Below are 13,545 nucleotides of genomic sequence, written 5' to 3' on the forward strand. Positions count from 1 at the left end.
TATGCCTCAAGGCAGTGTTATTAGACCGCTACTCTCCATCATTATGATTAATGATATATTCACAAAGGTCCCAGTAGACATAGGTAGGTCTCTGTTTGCTGATGATGGGCCAGTATGGAAGAAAGGAAGGAACATGGAACATACAGTCAGGAAATTACAGGAAGCAATCGATGAGGTGGTGGAGTGGGGATATGATTGGGGGTTCAGGTTCTCAGTAGAAAAAACTAAAACAGTCTTCTTCACCAGGAAAATAGTCAAGGATGGGATGAAGTTAACGATATATGGGAAAGAATTAGAAAGGGTTAGATCATTTAAATTTCTGGGGGTCGTTTTTGATTCACGATTAACATGGGCAGACCACATCAGGAGAGTAGAGGAAAAATGTAAAAAAGTAATAAATATGATGAGATGTGTAAGTGGTAGGGAGTGGGGAGCCAGCTCTGCGTCTTTGAAAACTATGTATGTGGCATTAATAAGATCGGTGTTGGACTATGGGTGCAAAGCATATGGGTCAGCAACTAAAACTCTAGTGAGTAAATTAGATGTAGTATATATATATATATATATATATATATATATATATATATATATATATATATATATATATATATATATATATATATATATATATATATATATAATTTTTGTTGTTTGTTTTGATTTTGGGGTGGTTTTGTTTCGGGGGTAAAGAGAGTGATCCATAATCCGGAGCAGAAGGTGGCGGTAATGCACCAAATGTATGGTTGCCAACTAACGTTAAAGAAGAAGAAAAAGCAGACTAAGAAGAAGAAGAAGAAGAAGAAGAAGAAGAAGAAGAAGAAGAAGAAGAAGAAGAAGAAGAAGAAGAAAAGAGAGAGAGAGAGAGAGAGAGAGAGAGAGAGAGAGAGAGAGAGAAAGAGAGAGAGAGAGAGAGAGAGAGAGAGAGAGAACAGGTGATCGGTTAATGACCTTGATTGCTGTTTGACAGCACCTGTGAGAAGGCTGTGTGTTGAGTCTTGTGGTGTATAAAACAACATTTTGAATGTTGCTCCAGACTCACCAGCTCTCTGTAAAGCTCAGCAGTTGACATCAGTATTCAGAATGGGTGAGTCATCTAGTCTTCGTTAAGTGATTTGTTCCATGTTGGCTCTAAACTGTACTTGTTTTTTTACTTGCTAACTGTTTGATCTGATGTGTGCTCATCTGTTCTTTAATTTTTGCTTCAGCTTTGAAGAAAGTGTTGATTGTGTATGCCCACCAGAGCTCTAGCTCATTCAACGCTGCAGCCAAAGACACTGCTGTGAAAGCTTTAGCTCAGAGCTGCACAGTAGAAGTATCAGACCTGTACGCCATGAAGTTTAAAGCCACTGCAACTGCTGAGGACATCATCGGTATATCAATATCTCCATGGCATAGAGAAGTTTATTTTATATATATATTTATTTTTTATTGAACTTCAGAGTTCAAATGCAATGCTCTGTCTCTGCAGGAGAAGTCAAGAATGCCGATCACTTCTGTTATGCAGAGGAGACCAAACTGGCATGGGAGGAAGGAAAGCTGTGTGCTGACATCAGTGAGGAACAATGCAAACTCACTCAGGCAGACCTCGTCATCTTTCAGGTAGCTGTTTGGTGACTATAATAATAATTAATTCAACTTGTATAGTGCTTTTCGAGATACACAAAGACTCTTTACATTATGGACAACAGGCGACGACAACACAACAAAAATGGGAAAGCGAGCAGAACATTTTAGGTGACAAGGAAAGCAAACTGAAGAAGCTGCAAGGGGCATAGCAGAGGGTAGGTGCAGGGGTTTAATAGGCAAAAGAGTTGCAAGAGATGTGTTGAGGGCTTGCTCGAATGATGGTAGGGTGGGCGCCTGACGGATGGGGAGGGTGTTCCTCTCTATGTTCAAATATTAACACTTGGTCCTACTTCAGTTCCCCATGTACTGGTTCAGTGTTCCTGCAATCATGAAGGGCTGGATTGACCGGGTGCTTACACTGGGCTACGCCTTCACTCAAGAGAAGAGATACAGCCAGGGACTCTTCAAGGTAAAGGCTCAAATCAAGCAGCTACCACCAGTTTAAAGAGGTGTTACTTTTTTCGAATCTGCTTTATTTTTGCACAGGACAAGAAAGCCATGCTGTCCTTCACCACTGGGTCTCAGGAGTCCATGTTCAGTGCAGATGGTATCAATGGAGACATGAATGTCACACTGTGGCCACTACAGGTATTGCATCAACTAATTAAAGATTCAGAATGTAGGAGTTGGTACTGGCATACATGCATACCCACCCCTTTGCTTGAAATGTTCACATCTCAGCAGGTAATGGGTTGTCTTCAGAGTTTTCTAGGTTCCTTCTATAATCTAACAGGACCAAACTCAAAACTGTCTCAAGAAGTTTTATTTTTAAATGAGCTATTGAAAGAACAACATTTGACTTTAAACACTGTTCTGATCTTCAGAACGGCATCCTGCACTACTGTGGCTTCCAGGTTCTGGCCCCTCAGATCTTCTGGGCTCCGTCTCACGTTCCCTCTGAGGCTCGCAGCACCATGCTGGAGGGCTGGAGAACCCGACTGCAAGGCGTCCTGGAAGAAAAACCTCTTTCCTTCACTCCCTCTGACTGCTTTGATGGGGAGAAGGGTTTCCAGCTAAAGCCTGAGGTCCATGAGAAACACGCTGCCAAAGAGTATGGGCTGACTGTTGGGATCCACCTGGGAAAGGCGCTCCCGCCCAACAACCAGATGATGGCTGGAGTCTAAAGACGGAGGGCCTTCTGTATTTATTGTCTAAAGGAAAAATAAAAGGTGACTTTAATAAGATTTGCTTGCATTTACTGCATCTACAAAGTCATTCTCCATCATTCCTTGGCACAGCCTAAATAAATTGCCTCCACATTTTGTCCAGTAAAATTGTGCGCTCATTGCATCCTATGGTGCCTTAGCTGATGAGGGTTTTGAATGCTCTGACATGGCTGGCAACTATCAGTCATAATCTTTTATGAACATAATAGTTGCAACTAAATCACCAAAGGGCCTCCACACCTGAGGTGATGGTGAAAAATGTTTCGTCCTACACTGTCAATGACACCATAATTGCTGTTTGTAATGGCAATGCCTACCCCTAATGCTACATCAGCCCCACCAACGCCTAGCCTCCCTTCGGCCTAGGTAACAAAGATGTCACTTTTTGTGAATGTTAGGCAAACGATGTAAAACAACTTGTCACTTGTTTTCAGACCTGGACACATGCCCAACTGTAAAGTAAGAGTCTTTCAGCGAAGAAAGATGAGGCCTTATTTAGATGTATTTATGAAGTAATGTTCTACAAGGAAAAGCAGAGTCGCTGGCTTTGTTTTCACACTAAACGAATGCCTGTCTGAGGTTTGATAGAAGTTAAAATGTGTTATATCCTGCCACCAGTTTCTAACTCCTTAGGGGCATTTGATCGACAGTGGAGAGGCGTAAGACGTGTTGATGAATACGGAGACTTTCGTTCAGTCGATTTACTCTGGAAGCAGTGACTCTTATCTCTGTGCCTCTACTGTGACATATAAGCACAAGGTTTGTCTGCCATCCACTCTATTAGCAAAACAATGAGTTGCATTGTTAATGGTTAGACACTGTCACAGTTCAGTGAACATAACTCCACCACATTGCCTTCAGTGGCTCAGAAATCTCTACATGGCTAGCAAAATATAGTACGTGACTTATCTCAGAAGAGAAGAAAAGGTGTTTTGCTTATTTAATTTTGACTGTATATCAGCATGAATGTTTCCCTTGACAAAACACCAAAATGTCAATGCCAGGGAGCATTTCAAATGGAATGAATTATCAAAAATTATGCAGACACATAGTCATCAAAAATGTGATAATTTAATTTGTATCTATTCAGGTCTGTTTCCTTTTCTGTTTTTCATATACCTGGTCACACGTCAGGCCGGATGAAATATGTATGGTAAATGTTTTATCAAAATGATTTAGCCGCTGACCTGAATGCATCCACAGCAATAAAGTGTTGTGAAACAATATTAATCCAAATGTGTGAGGATCTTAAAGTGAGAGAAAGTTGTAATGGAAGAAATACGGCACTTATAATTGTTGCAGGTTTGAATATGATATATTATATTCAATATCATTATGTTGCGCTAATGCATGGCAAGAACCTTTTTTGAGTCCCCTATTTCCTGAAATTTCTCAAGCATCTCTGTTTTACTCATTATCGGTAAACCTTCCGAGAAATCGCACAATTCATGTGCAATCCCTAATTAACACATTCCTTTTTTACCCTCCCCCATCTGGTTTCTAACTTTAAAGTTACACCAATGTTCCTTCAACAAGCACACTTTCTTATCTGTCTTCTGTAACCAACTTATGAATCTCTCCACGATTGCAATAGTTTAATGAAGTAATCTTTTCTTCTTCCCTTACATACTGTCTATTCTAAACATCTCATCCGAAGCTTGTGAATAGGAGTTACCAACAATTCCACCACAAACTCTATATTGCACTTTACTCTCTTGAGGCTTTCATTGTTGAATCCCTTGATATATGGAAAGAAACAATTAAATATCTAATGTGTAATAATTCATTACATGCAATGTTCTTTTGAAATGACAGACACTTGTTTGATGCTTTAATCCCCAGTTTCATGTTTACTGTCTCACACAAAACTGGAAGTTACAACAACATAACATTCCTCTCCTGGCAGAGACCGTGATACAATTATGCGTCATCAATTGTCTACTTCAACCCTTACTGTATTTACTTTTATTTGTCCTTCAAATTTAAAACTTAATATAAACTATAAACACTGAGCAATGGTGCACCTGCTTCTATGCCAATGTCATGAGAAAGTGATTTCCTGTCTGCAGGTAATGCAATGTGGCACTTACTGGTGTATGCTGCTCTCTGGTGGACTAGTACAGTGGTTTCTCAAATGGGCGTCAGTGAAGGCACTCCAGGAGGAATGTGAGATTTTTAAAGAAAATATGTCTTATTCGCATCCATTCCAATATCCTTTAAAAAGTGTTTTTAAAAAAAATATTCAATACAATATAAGTGCAAGTTACTAAACTGAATTTTAAATATTCTAATTTAATTCAGACACTGATGGCACAGCGCTGTGGATTACATCTTTTTTTTCAACCAAAAATGCTCTGCGCTGGTCAGGGTGGACTTGGCTTTAATCTTTTTTCACATCACTGAAAAAAGGTTGAGAATCACTAGACTAGTACAACCAGTAAAGTATAACCACTTAATGAAAGAAAGGTTATTTCACAGGAGTTATTTATTTGTAAATAAATCTGAGTCACATACGATTTTAGTTTTGACAATGAATCAACTGTTGTTGAGAGGACAGTAAAAGTTTTGAAATTCAGGTGATATGTCTCGGCTTCAGAGCTGGTGGTAACATTGAAAATGAGCTTGGGACAGTGATATTTTCTTTAGGATTTGCTTTTGTTATTATAATTTCTGATAATAGCTGATCTTTGCTGTGTCTATAATCACTGGCTTGTGTTAGTTAATCAGATGAAGTGTCTAGTATGTATTTCAAAGAAAATATTGAAGGCCAATACCTTCCTCCAGTTGATAAACCACTTGAATGACTTTTAATTTGTAACCATGGCAGGCAGCAGTGCTGAGCGTGCAGTTCAAGAATCACAGTAAATCCTGGTGCTCTGTTTACTTTTGGTCATTCGGGTGATTACATCAGCGACATTAATGTGTTAAACGCTGCAGTTTGCATGCTTTACAATGATTCTGTCCTGCCAATAAACAGCCACAATTCATGACTCACCATCTGGATAGTGATTACTCACCTTACCCCTCAAATTCTGGCAGATATTCACAATCTGTGATTAAACCATGAACGGCATAAAAACAATCTCTTTACTGGAAAAGATACTGGGCAACATCTAGTAGTAGAAAGTAGAAAGATACATTTATTTATGAGTAGAGAAATGGATTGACTTTCAACCGGCTCCTCATCACAGATGCAAAAGCCACTCAGCATTCATGCTTTCCTCTTTTCAGTTACATATTGAAGGTCAACCAAACACTGCAGCTCAAGTTCAATATTCTGTTCATGCTGAAGATGTCCATATTAATGTTACAATAAACAATGTATTATTTCTCTTTCCTAGCATCTGCAAACTGTTGCAACATATCCTATAGTGCAATACATATAAACATTATTTGGCTGAATATGGTATATAAAGGATCAAATACCAGTGTTTTCTTACAATGGCCATATGATGGCACTGTAGGCTACATTTTCAAATTATTATCAAGCATTTATCATAATTACAAACACGCTAAAAGCCTCTCTGGGTATGTCCCTATGTGCTAGCTGCATGGTTGTGTTTTGTGTAAAGGAGATCCTAAATTCCGTCAAAACGTCAGTACCATACACTAAATACCTCACACATGTATAGCAGGAATTTTTAAACATACTTGGGATTACTTGCAATGTTGTGGAAAATATGTCTGGGGTGATGTTGCTCAATACATCACAAACCATGAACACAAACCTCCAGGCAAAACACATGATCCCTTCCCGTCACAACAGATAGAATGCAGCCAGATGCTCAATATTAAGCACAACTTGTAAAAAAAAAAAAATAGAGGCCACAGAGACAAAACGATTTGGCCTTGTAAACATCAGAATGTCTCACAGGGTTACATTAAAACAATGCTAATTTGGCAAGCATCTACCTCCCCTTAAAACTCAATTTCTATAAACCAGAAAAAAGAGAGATTATGGGAAGAAAGTTAGCTGACAATAGGTATGTCTCACTCATGCAACATGCTTGCACGCATGTACACCTATATGCTAACCCATCATCCTGACAGTGGCTGAAACTCAGAGCTGATTTTGGTCCCAGATGTGTGCCAACTCATGTCTCATGGCTTTAAAGTCCATGCTGAGTCTATTTTTTTTTTTTACAGGGCAACATTCGTGAGTGGGCTCAACCGCAGGCAACTTTTTCTGTAAAGAGAATAATGTTAAGGATAACAGAGCTGGAAACCAGAAACAGTAGAGTGAGAGAATCACTGAGCCACATCTGCTTCATGTGGTTTCAAGACATCAGGACTGGCACACCATTTTTTAAACATCTTGAACACAGACAGACAAAGACAGACATGCACACTCTCAAATATCCACACAGTTGCTCTCTAAAAGTCACAAAAACAAAGACATTGACAAACCATCAGCTCAGTCTCTTTCAGGCTGGGCTGAAATGGGAAAACATACATTGCCTTGAAGTAGAAGATGCATGTCTACAAGTATTATTGTAAGTTCATTTTGTGTTAAAAACAGGTTAAATCTGTAGCTGCTTTAACTGATAAAAACCTATATATTCTTGGCTTTTCGTGACACATGAATTCCACTCCCCATTTAAAAATGCTGTCCAGGCTAAATAAAAGATATGTTGATGACAGTTGTAAGAGAGATAAGGTGATTGGTTAATGACCTTGATTGCTGTTTGACAGCACATGTGAGAAGGCTGTATGTGGAGTCCAGTGGTGTATAAAATTATTATCTTGAATATTGATCCAGACTGGCCTGCTCTCTCAGTCAACACACCAGCTAGCTGTAAAGCTCAGCAGTTGCAGTTGATGTCAGTATTCAGAATGTGTGAGTTATCTACTATGTGTTTGCTGAGGGATTTGGCACTTTGTTCAATGTTGGATCTCAAACTGTCCTAGTGTTTCACTTGCTAACTTTCTGATCTGATGTGTGCTCCTCTCTCTTCTCTAATTCTTGCTTTAGCTGCCAAGAATGTGTTGATTGTGTATGCTCACCAGAGCTCTGGCTCATTCAATGCGGCAGCCAAGCCATGAAGTTTGAAGCCACTGTAACTGCTAAGGGCCTCACCGGTATATCAATATCTCCATTGCATTGAGAAGTTTGGCTTTTTTTAAACTTTAGAATTCAAATGCAATGTTCCTTTTCTGCAGAAGAAGTCAAGAACACCGATTTACTTTTGTTATGCAGAGGAGACCAAGCTGGCATGGGAGGAAGGAAAGCTGTTTGCTAACATCACTAAGGGGCAACGGGAAACTCACTCAGGCAGACCTTACCATCTTTTAGGGAGCTGATTGGTGACTGTAGTCTGTGTTAAGCTTCTCTATGTTCAGTATTAACACTTGGTCCATTCCCCATGTACTGGTTCAGTGTTCCTGCAGTCATTTAGGGCTGGATTAACCAGGTGCTCACACTGGGCTACGCCTTTACTCAAGAGAAGAGAAGAGATACAGCCAGGGACTCTTCAAGGTAAACACTTAAATCAAGCGGCTATCAAAAGTCTAAAGATGTGTTACTTTTTTTCTAATTTGCTTTCTTTCTGCAAAGGACAAGAAAGCTCTGCTGTCCTTCACTGCTGGGTCTCAGGAGTCCATGTTTGTGTAGAATCTGGTATCAATGAAGACATGAATGTCACACTGTGGCCACTACAGGTACTGCATTAGAATAGTGTTTCAACTAAGCATTACAGCTTCAAAATATAAGATTTGGGTGTTTAACGGTATTCATATAATGACTTTAACATGAAACTTTCATATCTCAGGAGTGAATGGGGCATCTTTAGGGTTTTCTAGGTTCCTAATAGCCTCTAAAAGGGACAAACTCAAAACTGTTCTTCAGAACGGCATCCTGCACTACTACTACACCATGCTGGAGGGCTGGAGTACCCGACTGCAAGGCGTCCTGGAAGAAAAACCTTTCCTTCACGCCCTCTGACTGCTTTGATGGAGAGAAGGGTTTTCTAGCTGAAGCCTGATGTCCTTGAGAAACGTGCTGCCAAGGAGTATGGGCTGAATGTTGGGATCCACCTGGGATAGGCGATCCCGCCCAACCAGATAAAAGCTGGTATCTAAAGACAGTGGGCTTTGCGTATTTATTGTTACTGAAAAATAAAAGCTCTCGCATGAATTATTGCTACAATATCATGTTTGAAATATGAAGGTCTGGGTTTATAGCAAGTACAATTGCAGATTCAAGAAGGCATGTAAAGGACTGAATGCTAGTATTTATGTCCCGCAAAGTGATTCACCACTTGGTTGTCAGCTTTAATGGTGTTGCAGTAAATGTTACTCTGGCAGCTAGAAGTGTTTATGGGCATTTTCTAAACTTATAGTAAATGGGCCCCTATGTCCATAAAGCTCCTGCTGGGATCTTTAAGCAATAACAAAAGTGTTTCTCTATTCTGATGTATTTTTAATCTTTGTTTTAATTGTATTTTTTATTTGGGATACACCTCTTAAAATCCATCAGTGGAGCACAATACCATGTCCAGTATTTGCTTTATGCTGTGTACCAGCTCTTGACCTTATGTTGCATTTAAATTAAACCCTCTTGTAAAAATGTTTTCCCCAAATTACTGTTTTAGTAATTTGAACAAGTTATGCATTTGACTCTTTGTATAGTGCCTGCTTGCGCCCTTACCATGCATTGTCCTCTACAATGGTGTTCTGACCTCTCAGATTTGCATGGCTGCTGCAAAAAACATGCCTTTCCCTCAGTTCCCAGCCTTAGTCCATTTTGGACACGCTGGGGAAAAAGAAACTAACCAGATCAAAGCTAGAAGGTGATGATGATGAACACGCTATTGGTTCTGCACGTGCAACAGAGCTTAATTTCTTGCTGATTTCTGTGCGAAGTTTGATTTCAATGTTTGGGTGGTCTAGATTGTGTGCACTTGTTTTGGACAGCTTATTTTGGAAAAATCAATCCTGTCACATGCCATCTGGTTTAAGTTGAAGTACTGTGTACCTCGTGTACAGACATGCTGACGACAAGAGTCTGCATGCAAGCATGTTTGAGCTCTACACAGCAACATAAGTGGCTGAGCTCTTTTCCCAGAGAAGCAGCTTTTGTTTGGGTATGGAGGAAATGAGATCGGGGAGGGTGTGCACACTTAAGGAAATGGCCTTCCACTCTGATGTCCAGACCACAGCCTGTGACATGTAGAAACTCAAGTGTGCACAATTCACAGCTGAGGTTTCACAAGGTCACTATTTGTTTGTGTTCAGTTGGGTCCAGTTTCAAAATCACCTGTCCCTGCAGCTGAAGCATGTTGAGATATTTTGCTGTTAGGAATTCATTGATCCTGAGTTATCAGTGATTAAATTAATTAATGAATATTGTGGTGAGCCCTTTCAACTTAAAACTCTGCTCCGACATGAAAGAAGTTGTGACGGCGCGGTAGTGTGAAGTCTTTGATGCGTATGAACTAATTAGCTTCATTCTTCTACTTAAAACAGACACTTTGAATCTCTTGTTCTACACAGAAAAATAAATGCATATATGGTCAGTGTGATGTTTTTGGAGTTTTATTTATGCATCATTGATCCAGACAGAAAACCATAGACTATGTTTGTAGTGCTGAGTTTTGGGGCGCTGAGTGTTTATGTAAGTCTTACCACAGTCTCTGATCTGCTGTCCAACCGCTTTTCCCATTGTCCATCCCAGTTCTCCCACCCTGGCTGCAGAGATGGCCATTTTTGTCCGGTTCAATGGGAGGAAGTGGGCACAGTTTTATACCAGATACGGAACAGAGTCACCGGAAAAGCAGTCCTGCGACACAGAAAGCTACGCACGATCATTCAGACAAAACATAACAATGTAGTGCAGGCTAAGCCTGTTGGTTGAGTGAACCTAGATATTTTCATATGAACAATTTTTAATCTTAATCCAATTTAAAGGATACGTTGCTCCAAGACAAAAAAGCACCTAGATGAGAAGATCTATACTAGTACTCTGATGTCTGTAAACTTAACTTAGCACAAAAATGGCTGCTTAATATTTAGACATGACAGTGGTATTGATCTCTTGGCAAGAAAATACATTTGTTGAAACTATTCCTTTCAAGGACCGTTCCAAATCCAAATATAAAACAATACATACATAAAGACATTATTCCTTAAAACCAAGGTTGGCCATGCTGAGCCAGATGTGACTGATTGTTATTTATTGGCTTTGGATGTTTTGATTAGGCCATAAATGGGTCCCTGTGTTTGCACCAGATGTCATAGGGTTAACAAGGCCAGGCAGAGAGAGAGAGAGAGAGAGAGAGAGAGAGAGAGAGAGAGAGAGAGAGAGAGAGAGAGAGAGAGAGAGAGAGAGAGAGGGCAAAGTACAAGAGAAAGCAAGCTAAACTAAGAAATGAGGCCAATAATTTACATCAACAATCCTCTCACTCTTTCAGAGTACATTAAAATCCAATCAATTATACCTACAGCTTTTTGAACTTTGCCTGTTTGAGTGCAGATGGGAGTGTGTGAGAGAGTGACTCCATGTGTGAAAAAGTGTGGCACTGTTAAAGGCAGTTATGTTAAGATTGGCAGCAGGAAAGGTTTTTTTTTGATGAAGAACTACACTTGCATTCCTCTTGATCCTTTTACTGAAGTTCTAACTGCCCCCTTTACCTTTACCCTTTCCTCGTACCACAGAGTGTCCATTGTACGTTCCCTGTCATTAGGAAACTGAGGAATTCACTCTGACATCTGAGCACAATCATCCCTCAAACTACACCAATCAAAGTAGCCCCTTAAATCAAGTTGTTCTTGCAGGGTATACTTTGTAAGATACGTTCAATATTTGTTATGGTGAACAATTATGAGATTGATAATCCATTAAAACACCACTTTACATTTAACTACTATTTAATTTACATTTTAATGTCCATTAAACATTTTCCAAATAGTTTTACTTCAGGGAGTGAGACAGTATACAAAAAAATCATTTAACAGAGTGTACTACTTGCATGAGTATCTGAAAATGTGTGTGTGTGATCAAAGATAAATCTCTCACGGCCTGAACAGCTGGTTAGATAAAATTATTTAAAAAAGGGTGGCCTACAACAGCTGTGGAGGAACACAGCCACAAATAGTGCCAAAGAGCTCTTTATACAAGGTCCAAAAAGGATAGAAAAACATGGGTGAAAAAATAATAACAATCACTGCCTCCTTCCTCTTTTCATGAACTTCTGCAGGATGTGTCTTTCATGCCTTGGTCTTTTCATTCTCATCTCCATCCTTCTTTTGTGTTAGTCCTCTCCTCTCACCAGTGTGAAAATGCACAGGAAACTTTTATCACAATGGGAATTTTCACAGATCTTTTGCTCATTAGGGAACATTCACCCGAGACACATTTTCTCTGGGGAAACGGATTGTATTTTACCACACACAAGAAAACACTTTGGCAAATCATCTGTAATAATACTGATCATCACGTCATGCACCCAGTTAAAAACCAAAGGTTGTCGAGCATTTTCACTTGTTGGCCATTTATTGAGGAATAATTTGACACTAACAATTAGATCTCACCTCCTCCATTCATGCATTTAAAATTCATCTAAAGACCCATCCATCTTCTTTAGCCTCATAATTATCATTACAAAGACATGATTGTGCTAAAGTTTTTTAATAGTTTGTACTTTATTATGTGATTATTCCTGCGTTTCATTTAATATTTTTGAAAATCACTTTAGTCAACCTTTCTTGTTTTTAAATATGCTTTATAAATAAACGTGACTTGACAAATCAGGCTACTGACTTGCACTTCACTCAGCTGGCCTGGCAGTGAGAGGGCGCAGGCAAGCCGGTACAACTTTTAAACAGTTACACGGAAGGCCTGCCATCATGGTTTTGATGAATGAACATACCGTATATCAGGCTATTGGCCTCCATTCAGGCTCTGATGTATGAAGCGCCTGGTGCCGGGAAGATGACGTAAGCGAGCAAAGCTGTTTCATATTTACAAGGTTTGAGAGTGGCTGAGAGGTTCGAGGGAGGCTCTTGATGCTTTGGGGCCTCAGAGTGACAGGGTTAGGACTAACGTCAGCCTTTATGCTCTTTTCTAAATCCTTTTTTATATTGTAAGGAGAAGCAGATTGCCGCTATCTCCATAGCCTGGAGAGAGGGGGAAGAAACAGACACATGGTGAACGTAATACATCCTATCCCTCACTTCTGTTTGATCGCCTGCTGCCATTTAGACTCATCTTCCCTTTCTATCTCTGATCCAATTTTCTTATTGGCTTTTGTTTCATGCATCTCCCTTGGACATTTCTCCCACTGTCACACATCAACAATGAAAGACTACAAATGTCCTCCTATGTTTTTGTCTGTGAGTAATAGATGTAGCCAAAGCTCAGGGTTACAGATGAGACTATGAGGAAAGACTAGATGAATGGAGGTGCGAGTGCCACTAGCTCCAGGCACACAGGGCTCAACTCCAGATGCTGCCTGGGTTGCCACATCCTGGCTGTAATCCCCCTGAAGTGCCACATTCGCTTATGTGTATGTGGATGTGAATGCAATTGGTGGGGAGACCGTGAATGGGAACCACCCGGGATAGAGAAAAATGCCTAAAGGTAATTTTCCATCGCATGTTGCTCTGGTGATTTTGATCATTTTGTGCCGCGGGGTCATTTCTAAAGGACATGATATTTACAGTTTATCGGCATTTAGATCTTTTCCCACTAAAATGAGACAGGTTTCATTCTGCTGTTTATCTAGATTATTTACTCCATCATCTTGTTTGAGTGCTA

At 39.8% G+C, this 13,545-nt stretch overlaps 1 protein-coding gene and 1 pseudogene across 1 annotated transcript; both read left to right on the top strand.

Moving 5' to 3' along the window:
- Window positions 1–1,080: 1,080 nt before the first annotated feature.
- Window positions 1,081–2,750, top strand: LOC137783228 (NAD(P)H dehydrogenase [quinone] 1-like). The gene is made up of 6 exons (XM_068573029.1): window positions 1,081–1,084; window positions 1,206–1,370; window positions 1,469–1,599; window positions 1,922–2,035; window positions 2,113–2,214; window positions 2,451–2,750. The coding sequence occupies exons 1-6, from the start codon at window positions 1,081–1,083 to the stop codon at window positions 2,748–2,750; spliced, it is 816 nt and encodes a 271-aa protein (XP_068429130.1).
- Window positions 2,751–7,831: 5,081 nt separating this feature from the next.
- Window positions 7,832–8,870, top strand: LOC137783230 (NAD(P)H dehydrogenase [quinone] 1-like; annotated as a pseudogene).
- The last annotated feature ends 4,675 nt before the right edge of the window (window positions 8,871–13,545 follow it).

Source organism: Clinocottus analis, unplaced genomic scaffold (assembly GCF_023055335.1).
Source record: "Clinocottus analis isolate CAN_PGR_092001 unplaced genomic scaffold, fCliAna1.0.p SCAF_12, whole genome shotgun sequence".
Lineage (NCBI taxonomy): Eukaryota > Metazoa > Chordata > Actinopteri > Perciformes > Cottidae > Clinocottus > Clinocottus analis.

Bases quoted from the DNA above. Each gene is read 5' to 3' on its own strand.
- LOC137783228 (XM_068573029.1), top strand. The intron at 2,036-2,112 runs GTAAAGGCTCAA...ATTTTTGCACAG, and splicing joins ACAGCCAGGGACTCTTCAAG to GACAAGAAAGCCATGCTGTC. The intron at 2,215-2,450 runs GTATTGCATCAA...TCTGATCTTCAG, and splicing joins TCACACTGTGGCCACTACAG to AACGGCATCCTGCACTACTG.